Consider the following 20,365-nt stretch of genomic DNA (forward strand, 5'->3'; position numbering starts at 1 on the left):
CAAGCTTCATAACTGAAACACACACAAACATAAATGTATTATGGAAGCAATGTTAACCAATGAAATAAAGTGTTGAACACAAAGATGTCTACACTTCCAGACTAGTCTTTCAATATTAATGCCAGCATTCCAATGCCATAAATGAAATTCTGCCAAAGCAAAATATCTACAAGTAAAATGGTTTGTGGTCATGAGACATCTGCAGTGTTATATCCACAGTATACACGATGGGTGACTGATTATCCAGTATAAAACACGGGCGAAAATGAATCATTGAAATGTTAAATAAATGGATTCACCAACATGAAAATGGTTTCACACTGATTCTATGGGTAATTTAACATTAAACACATACATGCGACATTTATTCCATTCATCCATGTTGTATGACAACAATTAAATAATGTACAAAATGGAGTCATGACAGCATCTATTTGTATGGTTAATAAAAGTAAACGCGTACAAAGAATGTATTCCATCCATCCAGTGAAAAAAAAACACAAAACATTTCATCACATACTCTCTCCCATGTTTCACAACTATGTTACTTTCAATCATTTTTATCTCTGTCCTTGAAGAATCCACTGTCGGAAGTGCACTCTCTGATTGTAATTGTCAACGAATCTCGGGTTACGTCTGTGAGAAACACCTGGTCAAGGATTGGTTTGGCAGTGATAGGGGGTGACCAGTACAACGTTTTCTCGGTGGGCTTCTCCCTGAGTTTGGGAGAAACCGAGATGGGCTGGACGTCCGAATCCACGTCCCTTGCTGTTAATGGAACAATGCATGCAGTTGGCTTTCTCGGACTATATGTCAGAAATATATATATATGTCTCTACCCAGGCAAAATGAAATAACCCCTCCCACTAATTTGGAGGAAGATGAAATGTACTACTATATCATGACAGGATGCAGGACGTTTCTATGGAAGATATGCTGTGTTCAAAAAGGACATTATGTCTGTGTGTGTGTGTGTGTGTGTGTATGTGTGTGCCTCCCCCCACGTTTTGGCACCTTCCTACACCCACATGTATATAACAGATATCATCTACAGTATGCAAAAGTACACTAACAAGTAACTTTTTTATTTAATTTTTTATACATGTCCATAGCAATCTTCCACAGAAACGTGAAACCAACCAAGATATTACATGCGCCTAATTAAAATGGACATACACTGAACCGTTTTATAATGTGTGATACCAACTTGATTCGTGCAGTTTTTATATGTAAATGTTAATATTATAATCAGTGGCAATTAATTTGGTGAAAGGCAACCTATAACTAAACACTAAGGAGGACATAACTCTAACGTAGCACCACGCCATAATGATAACGCGAAATGGTAATTTTAGAATTGATATTCCGATGTGATATGCGGTAATCACCTAACATAAGTCATTCATTATTATAAGGCACCCGAGGACGTTTGATGTCAATGTGCGGACTGTGATAAAATGTCTTCCAAGAAAATACTGTCCTTCGTTTACGGAACGCTCAAACGTGGCCAGCCGAATCATTACAGACTGGGCGAGGAATATGGGACGAGTGTTCTAGTCGGCTCCGCGAGGACTGTGCAACAGTTACCACTGGTCATTGCATCCAAATACAACATCCCATTTCTGCTCTACGCAGCAGGGAAAGGAACGGTAATTGATTTGGCAAAGTCACTAGTAGGCATTACAGGGCTTTCCAGACGGTTCGTCCACCGCACAATTCGTCCGCCCACATCGGACAATTCGTCCACTCGATTACAATATTTAGACCAGTAAATGTAAAACGTTATGTCTTAGCCATTGAAATGGTTACTTATTTTCGTTTTGTGGTAAATTACTATAATAGACTATGTGTATCAAATTGTCCCCATCATATTTGGTAACCCCCCTTCTTCCGCGGGCAAAGCCACTCGCGAGATATTATAGGCATGTCAGAGCTGTTAGGTTAGGTTACAATCTGCACTTCTCTGGCAATTATCTGTGTCGATATTCCACTAAAATAAAGTGTCCATACATTAAAATTATTTAGTCCATGGACGAAATATACAGTAAATAACTAATACCCCCCAAAATTATAGTGGACGAATTGTCCAAGAACATTTTTTAGTTGTGGACGAATCATCTGAGTTCAACAATGGATAAATTTTGAGTGGACAAAACTCTGGACGAATCATCTGCATCCCCCCACAGGACTGAAACATCGAAGAATGATCGTTTTGTTTGTGCATCATTCACACAAATATAATTTAGCATAATACTTTTCGTTTAGGGCATTATTTACAAGGACATTGATTTCACCATCCCAGTCAGTGCACAGATATCCCCAAACACTGACATCGGATATGTTATACTTACGTTATATATGTAACTATAGTATTTGTATTGGGTGTTTCTGTTTGGGAGTACTTGTGAGTTGGTGCCCCATGACTGGTATGTCAAAAGTTGTGGTATATGCTGTCCTGTCTGTGTGAAAGTGCAAGCCTATAAAAGATCCCTTGTTGTTAATGGATTTACATGAAGCATGACTGACTATATGTCAGAATTACCAATATATTTGCAAAGAACATATTTGTTTTTAAAATCTTGATTAGCAATATTTCTAGTCATTTAAATTTAATTGATTAACAACTACTGTTTTAATATTTTTAAATTCTGATGCACTGGCACTGATGATGATGCAGTCTCAAAAACACTGAACAAAATGTTTCCTAGTTTGACATCCAGCAGCCATTGATTAAGAAGTCAATGTGCTCTAGTTGTGTTGTTAAACAAAAACAAATTTTAACTTTAAACCCTGTAAATCCTTGTAATGTTTTTTTGTTTTTTTTCAGAATGTCGTTGGCGAAATCTATGAAATTGATGAGAAGATGCTGGAGAATCTGGATGAGTTTGAATGTCATCCCACGTTCTATGAGAGAGATATTGTCATGGTGATACAGACTCATGATGCCCAAGATAAAGAACTGAAGGAGCCGATTAAAGTGGAGTGCTACTGCTACTACCTGAAGAAATACAAACCAGAGCTGCTGGACGGACCAGTGTTTGAGAATTACGAGGCTTTCGGTTCTCATGGGCATCATTACGTCATCAGGTGTGAAGAAGATAGACAGGCTAATAACGGTTATCATCCAGCAATGGATGTAGTCGCTGCTTAGTGATCAGTTTATTTTTTACATAAGGCCCAAACAAAATAAATTTCTAGTCTGGTATGCACACGCATCAATTTTGACCCTTGCATGTCAACATTTAAAAAAATAATTCTATAATACTACTCAAAAAAAAAAAATTGAAAAGTTTCAAAACGAGTAATGATTCACCATATAACTGATTGGCAATTTGCAAGCATTTAAATTTGTTTATCCGACATAACAGAGCAACAATTCACATGAAATATTGTCTGTGCAAAATGTAGGATACCATTTAAATGATGAACATATCTGTTACACAAAAAAGAAATGGGTTACCTAAATTTATCTTATAAATTTAATTGCACAAAATTGACATGCGCATTAGGCATGCTGTGCATATAAAGTGTGAATAGCATACATGTGCAATTGACAGAACACCTTGAGAATATAAAAGCATTTTGACATTTGACATGCCAAAGAATTTATTTTTTTCAGTATCATGCTATGCAAACTTCTATGTTTTTGGGCTGGGTCTTTCTAAACATAGAGCTGAAAACTTATTGCAGACACTGTATGTATTTTTCAGAGATTTATCCAGGTGTTCTGTGGGTCCAAACATAGGCTTCTTCCCATAAGGAAGTGGCACTGAAAATTCCAAATATATATATATATATATTTAATTATGCATGTTATAATACATTAATGTAAGTTGTAACAGTGGTGTATTGCATCATTCAGTGGCCTGACAAAATATCACAAATACAACACGTGTATGATTTACTCCAGCTAATTTTTCCAATCCCATCAGAAATGGGACCCCAGCAAAAACATCCTGGATACATCCCTGTTTTTAAAATCTGGAAGTCGTTGGCTTATTGGAATGAACTGAATTATCTGGACATAATTATTCTGTAGACGTATGTTTTAACAATTGTTATTCAATGTTATGGTAAAAATGAATCATATTTAATTAGATTATATTATTCTGGGACTAAATCCAAATCTATCTTGTAGTTTTAACTCCCAACAACATTAGCACATAATAATAATTAAATAACAATGGAATTTTCCATTACTACAGGGATTATTCCAAAGGTTAGTTAATTGATTGTCGTTGTTGGTATTGTTTTAAATTTAAGTGATTTGCATGAAATAATAACAGATCAGATCTAGTCTTGACACCACTACATACATGATGACATAACTTTCCAAATATTACTGTAATAAACAATAAGTACATATTTATGCTTTGTAATATGATAAAGTACATTGTATATTTAGGTAAAATGTTTTTTTTCTTTCACAGATTTATTAGTAGCCTACCACTGTAGCATTTACAATATATCCAAATTAAATGCACAAGCACACGCACACGTACATACACACATTATTACACTGAGGCAGAAAATATTAATTTTTAGGCTATTGTCCATTTGCAACAAAAGGAAATTGATGAATTGGCATGTAACTTCATAGTGAATAAAGATAAAATTCATATAAAAAAACTAAAAATTGGTGGGAAAAAGTTATGGGTAAACTTTAAAAAAATTCTTTACAAATTACCATCAAACTGCATAGGTTAAATTTTCTTTTGTGATACAGGTTTTAAGGCAATTAATTGATAGAAAATCCAAGGAAACTGAACAATAAAACCGTAATACATGATCAGGGTTGTATCTCTGCACAATGCAGTCAGATGGCCATTTGGCAAAATAGTGTATGATTCCATGGATCTCTGTCTAGTGCCTTGTCTATAGGACAGCCACTCCTGAGGAAATCTTTTACTGTAGATTTCACCACTCTTGCATAGCAGGGCACAATATTTCACGCAAACCGCCGTTCTGTTCGCATGTCGGTTACGCAAAATTAAATTTACGCGAACCGCAAATTGGTTACATCATGACCTGTAGACATTCAGACATTAAAACTTGCAAACTTCACGATTACAGTTTATTCACACAGACATAGTACTAGTATTCCGAAAAAAAAATTAGGCTGAATTTTAGATACTTGATGCGCAGCAAACCAGTAAACAACATTATATTGCAACAGTTGTAACTTGCTACCAGTCTAGCATATGTGTCTACACCCTGTATTAAAAATCATATTTAATCTATAGAATTTAATGGTAATTTGTAAAGATACATCTTTATATATAGGTATACTGGATTTCTTCTTTTTTCAAAAGATGTTATTTGAGTTAGTATGGTTTTAAACTTAATAACATGTTTTTATATGAATTTTAATTTTATTCATTATGAAGTTACATGCCAATTCATCGGTTTACTGTTGTGAAACAGACTATATAGTGTGAACACATGGTTATTATTCAACAAAGAACAACCTAGTTTTGATTTTGGCTTTGGGTAGTTATGTGATTAATGTCTAGCATATGTGTCTAGCATATGTGTCTACACCCTGTATTAAAAATCAGATTTAATCTATAGAATTTAATGGTAATTTGTAAAGATACATCTTTATATATAGGTATACTGGATTTCTTCTTTTTTCAAAAGATGTTATTTGAGTTAGTATGGTTTTAAACTTAATAACATGTTTTTATATGAATTTTAATTTTATTCATTATGAAGTTACATGCCAATTCATCGGTTTACTGTTGTGAAACAGACTATATAGTGTGAACACATGGTTATTATTCAACAAAGAACAACCTAGTTTTGATTTTGGCTTTGGGTAGTTATGTGATTAATGTTAACCAGTGATTGTAGATTTAATATTCATCTTTACAAATCTCAAACTAGGCATTATGTTTTGCATGTAATTTCAATATTTGGCAACTTAAGATTGAATATTTATGTGATTAATGTTAACCAGTGATTGTAGATTTAATATTCTTGTTTACAGGTCTTTAACTAGGCATTATATTTTGCATGTAATTTCAATATTTGGTAACTTAAAAATGAATATTTATGTGATTAATGTTAACCAGTGATTGTAAATTTAATATTCATGTTTACAGGTCTTTAATTAGGCATTATGTTTTGCATGTAATTTCAATATTTGGCAACGTAAGAATGAATATTTAAGTGATTAATGTTAATCAGTGATTGTAGACATAATATTTAGGAGATAACCATATGGAGTTTTTAGATTTGCTGGTGTTATTGTCTATTTGATCCCGGAAATGTCATTTTTGACTGAAGGCAACTTAAGAATGAGTATTTATGTGATTAATGTTAATCGTTGATATTACTTTGCACATATTTTTTACATTTAAATAAAGGATTAGTACTGTATTCATTTAAGCCATACTAGTGATGACATGTTTCTTATCAGTTTAGTATTTAGTCCAGTAAAAGTTAATATTCAGGGAACTAACTTGTGTTCTATCAATTTATTATAAATGTATTATATATACATGTATATAGTGAAACCTCTCAAGACTGGACCTTCTGAAAACCGGAATTCTCTAAAAACCGGACATTTTACCCAGTCCCGGATCCCTCTTAAAACCGAACATGTGTCTTGGTCCCAAGGGTGTCCGGTTTGGAGGGGTTTCACTATATATGTATATATATGTATATATATATATATATATATATGTATATATATATGTATGTATATATATATATATATATATATATATATATATATATATATAATGATTGTCTGGTATTTCTTTTATGTTCATCTGGGTATGAACAAAACAAAATCATCCGCAAACTGTGCGAAGCCGTTCTCACATACGTTTGTGCATGATTTTTTTTATATATACCCAGATGAACGTAAAAGAAATAACAGGCAACTTATAATTAAATTTGAATGATACTAGCTAATAATAACACTTAAAACTTCATTCTTTAGTTTGAATTATTTTTGGTCCGTAAACAATAACGCTCAATAAGACAACTTGCCTATATAAAATTACATCATCAAATATGACGTTCCCTGATCACGTAAATTTTTACGTTCATCAAAAAATGAACAAACTCCTGTTCCTATGTCTGGACCAATGGGATGACATGCTGTAATGAATGTAATGGAAATTTAATTAATTTGAAGGTGTTTTTATTTTTGTTTTTGTAGCAGTTAAATATATAGATATATAATAATTTGACTTTTCAACTATGATAAAGTATCTTTAATTCTAGTATATTTAACATTTGTCTCAAAAATACTATTCTTAACAATAAATACAACATCAATTTTTGTTACTTAGGTGGGATTCCTGTTCAAAAATATTATCTGAATTTAAATTCAAGCCCATGGGGACAGGTTCCATAATATCATTTTATCTCCATTATCTACATGATGAAACACCCCCCCCCCCCCCCCCCCCCCCCAAATGTGTCCACCTTAGCGAGGTCATACTAGGCACTAATATTTCATGACGCTAAATTTTAAAGAGACATACAACACTGTTCCAAAAATCTTTGGTGCCATTGTTTTGTCTGTGATTAACTGAAGACGCACCAACCGTTACATATTATAAACAACAAGAGTTAATTAGCATGCACATCACTGCAATATTCTATTAAATTGAAGATCTCTGTAAACTGCATAATTGTCAAGATTTGTCAAAAACATTATTTCAGCTGATCCTACAACGTAAGCTTACCGATATTTGTTTTTTTAGTTTCTTGCTAAGAAAAAAATATGGTCTGCTGTGAAATAAGACAGCATGTGATCAAGGAAGTGTGGAATAGTGTGTGAAAAAGTACCTGTAGGATCTGTGAGATTTTCTTGGAGAGCATTATGGAATTAAAATAACAATAAATAATGTCATTTTTAGTACAGAACTTGGGAATTTTCAGTGCCACCTTCTTTTGGGTATCGGCGTATGTTCGGACCCACAGAACGCCTGGATAAATCCCTGTTGATACCGTATAAACTCATGTTAAGGGGAGTTAAAAATTAACTCTCCTTACTCAGGGAAGTGTTTACGGAGTGTTAGTGATGGGTCCCCTTAGTGTGCAAGGTTAGTGCCAGGTGAGTGCGTGCAGGAACGTATACAGGAAGGGGTCTAAACTATGGTGAGTGATCTTTCTAGATCAAGCAAGTCCTGCGTCCCTGAAAAATACATGTTTCAAAAAAAGGAGAAAATGTGCCTGTGTACATACCGATCTGTGTAGTGTTGAAACATTTCAGGATGTTTGCAATAAGCAAACTGATTTTTCCCCCCACATACATGTAGATGTGGTTTGTATTGAGCACATCTTGTTACTTTTTATGTCGATGTAGCAGTACTAGCTGGACTAGCTCTCGGTGAGGAAAATTTTTCGCCAAATTATCTCCCAAAAAAAGAGGAGAAAAACCCAGTTATTTTCCAACAAAACACCAATTATTATATGAAATGTTTTTGACAAATTAAAATAAAAATTGCCACATGTTCCTAAAATTCGCAATTGGCAAATTTGGCGAGTGGCAGAGCTAACACTTACTATGGTGTATTAAGATTTTATTGCAAGTTAATTAAGCTACTGTACATTAGTACATGAAATTTGTTCGCCAAATCGACATAAAATTTGCCAATTGTATCCAAAAATTCGCAATTGGCAAATTTGGCGAGTGGTAGAACTAGCCCTGTGTATCATTGAAAGACGTCACCGGTGGAGAATTTTAAATTTTTAATTAAAAAATCCCCCAATTCTTATACTCCTGTTGGAGAAAACATTGTATATATTTTTTTTAGTATCACATGCCAGTTTATAAAGTGATTTCAGTTTAAAACAATCTGATTGGCTGCTCCACAGTGATGTAGTGTTCTGACCCAGTGATGTGAATAAATTATAATCGCCCACCTGGTTTATTTTAAACATTTATCATTTCCTGGGCCCCGCTCCATGAAGCGATCTTAGTTGCTAGTGCATAACTACCTAATTTACTTAGATGATCTTAGTGCTAAGATCACTTTGTGGAATGAGGCCCTGTTCACTATTTTTTATTTTTATTTTCTATGTTACTTTTACAATAGATTAATACATTTTGATTCTGTATCAAATGTTTTTTGTTCTTTTTTTTGTTACAGTGAGGACGTTTCAAATCCAGAAGATATATGACCAATAGTCTGTTTTATTTTACGCAACGTTTGCAGTCTGAATAAATTAAATATAAATTTTATGAAATAATTAAGATGTTTGTTTTTCAACACATTTCAAGAAAGGCCAAGTTCTACCAACAGTTTGGCTTATGTGTCGGCCATCTTACAGAACATATCGGAAATTTACCAGCCTCTGTGGTGTCGTAGTTAGGCCATCTGTCTACAGGCTGGTAGGTACTGGGTTCGGATCCCAGTTGAGGCATGGAATTTTTAATCCAGATACAGACTCCAAACCCTGAGTGAGTGCTCCGCAAGGCTCAATGGGTAGGTGTAAACCACGTGCACCGACCAGTGATCCATAACTGGTTCAACAAAGGCCATGGTTTGTGCTATCCTGCCTGTGTGAAGCGCAAATAAAAGAGTAGCCTATGTGGCGACAGCAGGTTTCCTCTAAAAAAACTGTCAGAATGACTAATGTTTGATGTCCAATAGCCAATGATAAGATAAAAAATCAATGTGCTCTAGTGGCGTTGTTAAATAAAACAAACTTTACTTATATTGGAAATTTAAGGATCTCACTAATGAGGTCGCAACAAGGCCCAGTAGCCCAGTGGTAAAGCGCTCGCTTGATGTGCGGTCTGTCTAGGATTGATCCCCGTCTGTGGGCTCATTGGGCTATTTCTCATTCCAGTCAGTGTACCACAACTGATGTATCAAAGACCTTGGTATGTGCTATCCTGTCTGTGGGATGGTGCATAATAAAAGATCTCTTGCTACTAATAGAAAAATGTGGCTTTCCTCTAAGACCATGTCAAAATAACCAAATGTTTAGCATCCAATGATTAATGAACTAGAGCACATTGATTTATTAACCATCAGGGTAGGACGTAGCCCAGTGGTAAAGTGCTCGCTTGAAGCGTGGTTGGTCTAGGGTCGATCCCATTTGGTGGGCTCATTCCAGCCAGTGTACCATGTCTGATGTATCAAAGACTGTGGTGTGTGCTATCCTGTCTGTGGGATGGTGCATATAATAGATCCTTTGCTACTAATGGAAAAATGTATCTGCTTTCCTCTAAAGCTGTATCCTATAAATCTGTCGCGTCGCGTGCGTGCAGTTAGCATGCAGCAATTGAAATCAATGATTTCTAAAATAATCGCTCGCGGCCGGTTAGGATACAGCTTTAGACTGTCAAAATAACATCATATGATTAATAAATTGAAGCACATTGATTTATTAACCATCAGCTATCTGATGTCATACATTCAATAACAGACTTTTAGTCGGGAGGAAACACACTATATTTTTCCACCATTAGTAGCAAGGGATCTTTTATATGCACCATCCCTCATAGGATAGCACATACCACAGCCTTTGATATACCAGTTGTGGTTCACTGGCTGGAATGAGAAACAGCTCTGTGGACCCACCAACGTAAATCAAACCTAGACTGACGACAGAGTGCTTTACCATTGGGCTACACAACAGACTTGTACATGAAAGTCTTGACACACCAGCAGAATCATCAATGCGTTAACACTGTTTTACAAGTAAAAGACATTTATCCTGCACCCACTGTTTCTACCGGCCGATTATGATGACTGATTAAAGCAATCATAAACGTACATTGCAAATTTGTTTAATTGTTTATGTAACGTCTAGGTCATCTTATGATGAACTAGGACGTAGCCCAGTGGTAAAGCGCTCGCTTGATGCACAGTCTGTTTGGGATTGATTCCTGTCTGTGGGTCCACTGGGCAATTTCTTATTCCAGCCAGTGGACGACTGGTATATCAAAGGCTGTGGTATGTGCTATCCTGTCTGGCATGGTGCATATAAAAGATCTCTTGCTACTAATGGAAAAATGTACCGGGTTTCCTCTCCAAGACCGGCCTCGGTGGCGTCGTGGCAGGCCATCGGTCTACAGGCTGGTTGGTACTGGGTTCGGATCCCAGTCGAGGCATGGGATTTTTAATCCAGATACCGACTCCAAACCCTGAGTGAATGCTCCACAAGGCTCAATGGGTAGGTGTAAACCACTTGCACCGACCAGTGATCCATAACTGGTCCAACAAAGGCCATGGTTTGTGCTATCCTGCCTGTGGGAAGCGCAAATAAAAGATCCCTTGCTGCCAATCGGAAGAGTAGCCCATGTAGTGGCGACAGCGGGTTTCCTCTCAAAATCTGTGTGGTCCTTAACCATATGTCTGACGCCATATAACCGTAAATAAAATGTGTTGAGTGCGTCGTTAAATAAAACTTCTTTCTTTCCTCTCCAAGACTAAAAATGACAAAATATTTGATATTCAATAACTGATGATTAATAAAATCAATGTGCTCTAGTGGTGTCGTTAAAACAAAAAACTTTTTTTGCACAATGTAACTGAAATAACAAATAATATTTACCCATTAATTTATATGGTCTGCAGGCTAAAGAACATAACTACTGGTACATGTAGTTCATGATGTAAAATGTCAGCTTCATTTCCCATTATTACCCTTACAGGATAAGACTGATGTCCTATGTCATTGACTAGTTGTTCTCTATATGCATGTACCGGCCTCGGGGCAGGCCATCGGTCTACAGGCTGGTAGGTACTGGGTTCGGATCCCAGTCGAGGCATCGGATTTTTAATCGAGATACCGACTCCAAACCCTGAGTGAGTGCTCCGCAAGGCTCAATGGGTAGGTGTAAACCACTTGCACCGACCAGTGATCCATAATTGGTTCAACAAAGGCCATGGTTTGTGCTATCCTGCCTGTGGGAAGCGCAGATAAAAGATCCCTTGCTGCCTGTCGTAAAAAGAGTAGCCTATGTGGCGACAGTGGGTTTCCTCTAAAAACAGTGTCAGAATGACCATATGTTTGACGACCAATAGCCGATGATAAGCTAAAAAATCAATGTGCTCTAGCGGCGTCGTTAAATAAAACAAACTTTACTATATGCATGTAACAAAATTAACAAAGATCTTGTTTGGTTTTTGTATGCACAAAACAGATTCAAAAGTCAATTGAAGCAGTTTGCACGTTGGAAAAGGAGAAAAACACAAAATTGAACGAGTCTTTTTTATTTTCTAGGGGAGCATGACTTGACCCCTTTATAAACTTTGGTCGCAAGTCTAAACCCCTACCCCATTAAAATTCCTGATCCGATTTGTTTAAAAATGCTGTAGCAATCAGTTTGACTTGAGCCTTGGATAAAATAGATCAATTTTGTTTTGTTTAACGACACCACTAGAGCACATCGATTTATTAATCATCGGCTATTGGATGTCAAACATTACGTACTTCTGACGGTCATAGAGAGGAAACCCACTATATTATTCCTGTAGTTGCAAGGAATCTTTCATATGCACAATCCCACAGACAGGATATACCAGTTGTGGTGCACTGGCTAGAACGAATGAAGGAAATGTTTTTATTTATCGACGCACTCAACACATTGTATTTAAGGTTATATGGCATTGGACATATGGTAAAGGACCACACTTTTGAGAGAGGAAATCTGCTGTGGCTACTCCTTTCGATTAGCATCAAGGGATCTTTTATAGGTTGCACTATACCAATTAATTTCCAGCTGGGTCGAAGTTCGAGGTGCACCGAACTTTTGATAGAGAAGATAACACCACAAGTCCTGTGATTGGTTATAAATGTGAGTGTTGGTTGTAAAAAAAAATTAGTTTCATCTGGGCAAAAAATGTATGCAATTTTATTTGATGTAGTACCACCGCCTTGTGCTTGGAACATGTATGGGGTACCTGTAAAAAAAAAAAAAGTACTCAAATTTTGTGCGAAACTAGGGGTGTTGTAGAAAAATGAGCCATGAAAGGTACCATTTTCTGCAGTTAATACTTTGAGGTAGGGGTTGTAGTACTGATATTTATGGGTCATAGTTTGGTTGATATATTATTGCATATAGTGTTTTTAAACATAAACCGCACACCCTAGTTCCAACCAGCGAAAATAAATTATAATTTGGTTAATCTACAAACCTCTAACACACTTAAATCACGTTTTTATCAAATGGAGTGAAAAAGCAGGTTTTATATCGATAAATACCATGGGAATCCCCATGTCCCAATTGCTTGAAATAATTTTGAAAGTTAGTATTCTGATGTCACCGGTAGATGTCGCTAGAAGCACAACAATGCCTACGTCACGACAAATTTCACAGAGTGCGCACAGACTTTGGGTGCGTTCTTTTCATGTCTCCTGGACATGTTCCAACTGTTCTGTCCTGGTTGTATCCTCGCTCCAGATATCGTAAGACTTCGTAAAATTATTGGTTTTAAGGGTTTGTAACGTTTTGTATTGAGACACTTACTTGTCTGAACTTTATTGCTACTGAAAATGTTCACGAACTGTGAAGAAAAATCTCACAAATGAACAACAACAAATCAGATGTTGATTGCGCGAACCGTGCACGAGAAAACAAACCGAACCAAAATGATAACGGTCACGTGGTATACCAACATCTGTGACGTTTACACAGAAAGATTCCCTCTAAAAATAGATTGGACCTCGCTTGCTTAACGTTTTTTTCTCAATAGCACGTCTTGTGAAAAAATGCATTTCGTGGTTTTACAAACATCAGGATTACCAAAAAGCACTTCAGGTGAATGGAAATGTGTATTCTAAATAATAAAATATAAGTAAAGTGCAATTTTATTTGTGAAAAATGGGGTTTAATAGCGAAAAACAACGCCGTAATGGTTAACAAATAACTGTAACTAGGGTGTGTCCCTTTAACATGGTCGCCTATGAGATTTGAATTGGTATAGTCCAACCTATATGCACCATCCCAGTCTGGATGCTCGCTTGAGGTGCTTGTGTCGCAGGATCGAACCACCTTGTTGGATCCATTGATAGTTTTTTCTCATTTCATCCAGTACACTACAACTGGTCAACTGCCATGGTATGTGCTATCCTGTCTGTGGGAAAGTGCATATAAAAGATCCCTTTCTGCATTAAGAAAAATATAGATTTCCTCTGTAGACTGGTTCAGAATTACCAAATGTCTGACATCCGATAGCCGATGATTAATTAATGTGCTCTACTTTACAATGTAGCTGCTCTCCGTTACATTATCCAAAAGTGTTACAGGTTTTTATAATTAACTAAACTTAGTGTCCATTTTCACGGGCTGAAACTAAGGTCTACGACTTTTGAAAGGTCCACAGAGATATTGAAAGGAAACCCGCTGTCACCACTTCATGGGCTACTCTTTTCGATTAGCAGCAAGGGATCTTTTATATGCACCATCCCCCAGACAGTAGTATATACCACAGCCTTTGATATACCAGTCGTGGTGCACTGGCTGGAACGAAAAATAGCCCAATGGTCAACCGACAGGGCATTTCACTGGTGGTACACGCGTATACTACTAGTAAATAAAAACATTTGAGGCAAGATTGAAAATTGAAATTTATTTTAACTGGCAGCAAAACACTTCAGATGTCACTTTGTACCTTGCATTTTGCACAAACTACTGAATTCAGAATTAATTTTCAATCACAATAATCTTATACAGTCAGTCACTCTGCGTGCACCCATCTATTCCAGAAACCTAATTAATTATTCAATGTTGCCCAACAGGCCCGTAGGAATGATATCTGGAGTGTGTGGAGGACTAAAGTCTAGGAATTTTTGAAGCCATCTTACCGCTACAAAATATTAAAAGCATCATAGGCTAAGACGTCACTACAGCACACATGCCATAGTGACATAATACCTAATGATGGTTTTACGATTTCGTAACGCTACGAAAATATGGGCTCTGCCTAGGGATTTTCGAAATGATCTTATAAGCAGCGTTCTCATTATGCGATTAGTTGTACAGACTTGTGGCATGCGATTTGTCGTGTGGGAAGACGTTACGTCATATGATTTGATGACATCAAACAAAGCTCATCAGTTTAAAAATATTTTGCAGGAAATGTAAGTGCCTACAAATTTCCACTGAAATAAAGAAAACATGAATGTAGACAATTTACTGATGGCATTATGTAACAAAACAATTATTGATTACATCATAACAATAATACATGTTCTAATCGGTATGATTCTGACACGACTTGTCGTATAAGACTAAAGTTGTTCCGATTTAGGTGTTCGATTCGATCACATGCGACAAGTCAGTACGACTAATCGCATAATGAGAACGCCGCTTTAGCAGTACGCAATCATACAACCATCGTAGAATACGATGTCACTACAGCACACGCCATAGTGCCGTCATAACTTAATACGATTTTACAATTAGCAGTGCTAAGATTGCTTCAAAAATGTGGGGCCCCGTTTTTTATCTTTATTTACTACAGCAGGACAAAAACATTTCATTTTTTCATCCTTGATTGGGCAGGCCCCCACCACCTCAGATTCTTACGGGCATCCACAGGAATTCCCAAAGCAGCATCCTTTGTTGATTGTACAGCAATATTCTACATACCACACATATTCCAGAAACTTTATTTAACCTCAACTATGCTGGTATCACATTAATCTACTTAAACGTTTCACTCTTGAATGCAACGTAAAAAAAAATGTAATGTACAGAGAAGAAAATTGTAACAACAATAAATACCAATATTTTTATTTCGTTAAGTGCTACGCAAGTATTCTAAAATTATATACAGATTTAACTTCCAAAATTTGCATAATATATGCTTTTCAAAAGTTTCACAAATATGATAGGACGTGTTAATCACAAAATATACTTCACCAAAAGAAACACATTCAGAGTGATAGTAAGTCTGTAATTAGTCTGTTAAAAAAAGAAGAAAAAAACGTCTGTAATTAGAACACATTTACTGGTAGCCGGAGTACTCTGATGGTAAGAGGACTAGACAGACATGTCGACAATTATCAATGTCGAACACAGGATTGTTGTTTTAGAGTGCGTCTTTGATTCTAGATTATGGTAGCCCCACTTCCATGGCTAGTGATATTTAATATTGGGCTAGTAAATAACTACTATTGCCATGCCCAATGGCTAGTGCATTTTTGGGGCGGTCAAATGTTGCAGTTTTGTAAATATGAATATCCTGCCCACACCTCAACCCCCAATGTTAGTGTTTTTAAGCTGCATCTCCCTCTTTAGATGATTATTACTATTATTTAGTAAAATTGTATTAACTTAAAGTAAAGTAGGGCTAGTGAATTTTTAATTGTGGCTAGTGAATTTTTTAAATCACTGATCCCATGGCTAGTGGATTTAATAAAAATTCTAGAAACCCTGTGTTTGGCAGGCAGTGATTGCGCAGAACTTGTACAGATTGGTCTCCGACGATAAGAGTATTATAACTGTACAAATGTCTGTCTACCCGTACCATCATTAAGTCAGTGTTGATAACTGTCCAAATGTCTGTCTAGCTCTCTTACCATCATTAAGAGTGTTGACAACTTTCCAAATGTCCGTCTAGCTCTTTTACCGTCATTAAGAGTGTTGATAACTGTCCAAATGTCTGTCTAGCTCTCTTCCCATCATTAAGTATTGATAACTGTCCAAATGTCTGTCTAGCTCTCTTACCATCATTAAGTATTGATAACTGTCCAAATGTCCGTCTAGCTGTTACCGTCATTAAGAGTGTTGATAACTGTCCAAATGTCCGTCTAGCTCTTACTGCCATTAAGAGCGTTGATAACTGTCCAAATGTCCGTCTAGCTCTTACCGTCATTAAGAGTGTTGATAACTGTCCAAATGTCCGTCTAGCTCTTACCGTCATTAAGAGCGTTGATAACTGTCCAAATGTCCGTCTAGCTCTTACCGTCATTAAGAGCGTTGATAACTGTCCAAATGTCCGTCTAGCTCTTACCGTCATTAAGAGCGTTGATAACTGTCCAAATGTCCGTCTAGCTCTTACCGTCATTAAGAGCGTTGATAACTGTCCAAATGTCCGTCTAGCTCTTACCGTCATTAAGAGCGTTGATAACTGTCCAAATGTCCGTCTAGCTCTTACCGTCATTTAGAGCGTTGATAACTGTCCAAATGTCCGTCTAGCTCTTACCGTCATTAAGAGCGTTGATAACTGTCCAAATGTCCGTCTAGCTCTTACCGTCATTAAGAGCGTTGATGATCCAAAACTGTCATTAAGAGCGTTGATAACTCCCAAATGTGTCCAAATGTCTAGCTCTTACCGTCATTAAGAGCGTTGATAACTGTCCAAATGTCCGTCTAGCTCTTACCGTCATTAAGAGCGTTGATAACTGTCCAAATGTCCGTCTAGCTCTTACCGTCATTAAGAGCGTTGATAACTGTCCAAATGTCCGTCTAGCTCTTACCGTCATTAAGAGCGTTGATAACTGTCCAAATGTCCGTCTAGCTCTTACCGTCATTAAGTGATAACTGTCCGTCTATTAAGAGCGTTGATAACTGTCCAAATGTCCGTCTAGCTGTTACCGTCATTAAGAGTGTTGATAACTGTCCAAATGTCCGTCTAGCTCTTACCGTCATTAAGAGCGTTGATAACTGTCCAAATGTCCGTCTAGCTCTTACCGTCATTAAGAGCGTTGATAACTGTCCAAATGTCCGTCTAGCTCTTACCGTCATTAAGAGCGTTGATAACTGTCCAAATGTCCGTCTAGCTCTTACCGTCATTAAGAGCGTTGATAACTGTCCAAATGTCCGTCTAGCTCTTACCATCATTAAGAGCGTTGATAACTGTCCAAATGTCCGTCTAGCTCTTACCATCATTAAGAGCGTTGATAACTGTCCAAATGTCCGTCTAGCTCTTACCATCATTAAGAGCGTTGATAACTGTCCAAATGTCCGTCTAGCTCTTACCGTCATTAAGAGCGTTGATAACTGTCCAAATGTCCGTCTAGCTCTTACTGCCATTAAGAGTGTTGATAACTGTCCAAATGTCCGTCTAGCTCTTACCGTCATTAAGAGCGTTGATAACTGTCCAAATGTCCGTCTAGCTGTTACCGCCATTAAGAGCGTTGATAACTGTCCAAATGTCCGTCTAGCTCTTACCATCATTAAGAGTGTTAATAACTGCTCAATTGTGCAAAATCATGAACAGTATATCAATCTATAATTCTGAATCTTAATGTGAAAAAATGAAATTTAATTTTACTGCTGAAAACTATTCAGGCTTGTACAGTACACAATCAGCAACAAGGTCAAAAAGGTTGCGAGAAAGACAAAGAAATGTTCTGTTTAATGACACACTCAACACATTTTTCTTTATGCTTATATGGCATAGAACATCAGGTTAAGGCCCATACAGATAATGATTGAGAGAACCCACAGCTGCCATTATTTTCAATTAGCAGAATTTGCAATAACCCACAGACAGGATGGTACATACCATGGCACTGGTGCATTTGCAAATGCGTCCACGGAATAAAAGCTTAATTTACATGTTAAGTTGAGGTACCGTTATCTATAAGGACGCCCAAAGGAAACTATTCATACAAAAAATTTGAATACTTTGAAAAATATTGTTGCTAATTGAAAAGACCAAAAGTGCACTGTCACGTTTAGAAAGAAAGAAAGAAATGTTTTATTTAACGACGCACTCAACACATTTTATTTATGGTTATATGGCATCAGACATATGGTTAAGGACCACACAGGTTTTGAGAGGAAACCCGCTGTCGCAACTACATGGGTTACTCTTCCGATTAGCAGCAAGGGATCTTTTTTATTTGCGCTTCCCACAGGCAGGATAGCACAAACCATGGCCTTTGTTGAACCAGTTATGGATCACTGGTCGGTGCAAGTGGTTTACACCTACCCATTGAGCCTTGCGGAGCACTCACTCAGGGTTTGGAGTCGGTATCTGGATTAAAAATCCCATGGCTTGACTGGGATCCGAACCCAGTACCTACCAGCCTGTAGACCGATGGCCTAACCACGACGCCACCGAGGCCGGTGTCATGTTTAGATGCTAAACCTCATGATACCTTCATATCCCACTGCACCGTGTTTTTGTTTTCTATAATACAAATTCAAGTTTCTTTTGGAGGCTGGTATATAACTGTCTCTCAACCTTGCAGTGAAACACGATATTTTAGCGTTAAAAATCTACCCATGTTAAAATCAGTACACAACAGAACCCCTCTAAAGAGGATACCCGTTAAAACCCAGTTTTTTTTCTTGGTCCCACAAGTTTCTGGTTTAGACGGGTTTCTTTGTACAAACATGTCCAGTGGCAGATATATGGGAGGACCCAGGGGCCCTCCCCTCTTAAATTCTGCGACAGATCTAATGTTAAAAAAATTAAATTAAATTTACGTTGGAAAATCTGAGAAATCGCTTCGAGAACATTTGTGGCATTCAGCCACATGTCATTGCCCCCCCCCCACCCCCCCACACTGGATTTTCTGGATCCACCACTTTCTTTATTTAAATGTACTGAAAACTACCAGCATGAATATGAATAATAAGTATCTTGCAGGTTTCTTTGACAGGGAGGTACAGAGGGTGAAATAAGGTACCCTGAAATGGGGTGCCAATCAACTTTACCGTTTGATTATATACTGTATTTGAAATCCCAAACACACTGGGGTTCAACTTTCAAGATGGATGTACCGGGTAATATTACAGTGTAATCAACTTTACCGTTTGATTATGTACTGTATTTGAAATCCCAAACACACTGGGGTTCAACTTTCAAGATGGATGTAATATTACAGTGTAATGGATACAACAATGGCTTATTTTTAAGTCTTGCATGAAAAACAGTTTAGCACTAAGCTGTCTCCCCCAGCTCACAGAATATAAGATTCCAGGATTTGTTTAATGAAATCTAATTTGAAATTCACAGCACTACAATTAAAATTAATATTTTTTACAAACAAACAGAAATTTTTAAATCTCAAAATATGAAGTAACAGTTATCGACAAGTTAAAATAAAATGTACTATTCCAACTTGACTTCTTCACATCAAAATTGCCCCCCCCCCCCCCCCCCCCCCCCCCCCCCAACAAATGTGCACAAGTACACAACAGTTACTGTAATAAGGTACAATTCATGGTTGCATTTATATGAAAATGTTGTGCATCACTGTACTGGTGATAACTATTATTTGTTTAATTTCAAACTATACAGATATGAAAAATGAAAGAAATATGTTCCATCACCAGTTTCTTAAAGGCATATTGTCACAGATTTAAGGACCTGTTTTTGTTTTTTAAAAATGGACTATAAATTAAAATTACATACATTTGGAATACCAAACCTCGCTACTGTATCACCCAAAACTATTTAATTTAACCACAATGGACGGAAATCCA

The 20,365-nt window shown here is 36.8% G+C and overlaps 1 protein-coding gene across 1 annotated transcript; it reads left to right on the forward strand.

The window, feature by feature from the left end:
- The first annotated feature begins 1,307 nt into the window (after positions 1 to 1,307).
- Positions 1,308 to 6,665, forward strand: LOC121385471 (gamma-glutamylaminecyclotransferase-like). The gene is made up of 2 exons (XM_041516168.1): positions 1,308 to 1,649; positions 2,828 to 6,665. The coding sequence occupies exons 1-2, from the start codon at positions 1,458 to 1,460 to the stop codon at positions 3,149 to 3,151; spliced, it is 516 nt and encodes a 171-aa protein (XP_041372102.1). The 5' UTR covers positions 1,308 to 1,457; the 3' UTR covers positions 3,152 to 6,665.
- Positions 6,666 to 20,365: the final 13,700 nt, after the last annotated feature.

The sequence above is a fragment of the Gigantopelta aegis genome, chromosome 11, assembly GCF_016097555.1.
Source record: "Gigantopelta aegis isolate Gae_Host chromosome 11, Gae_host_genome, whole genome shotgun sequence".
NCBI lineage: Eukaryota > Metazoa > Mollusca > Gastropoda > Neomphalida > Peltospiridae > Gigantopelta > Gigantopelta aegis.

Excerpts from the sequence above, each read along its gene's own strand:
- LOC121385471 (XM_041516168.1), top strand. The coding sequence starts at position 1,458 with ATGTCTTCCAAGAAAATACTGTCCTTCGTTTACGGAACGCTCAAACGT. Across the intron at positions 1,650-2,827 it reads ACGCAGCAGGGAAAGGAACG|AATGTCGTTGGCGAAATCTA; the intron begins GTAATTGATTTG and ends GTTTTTTTTCAG.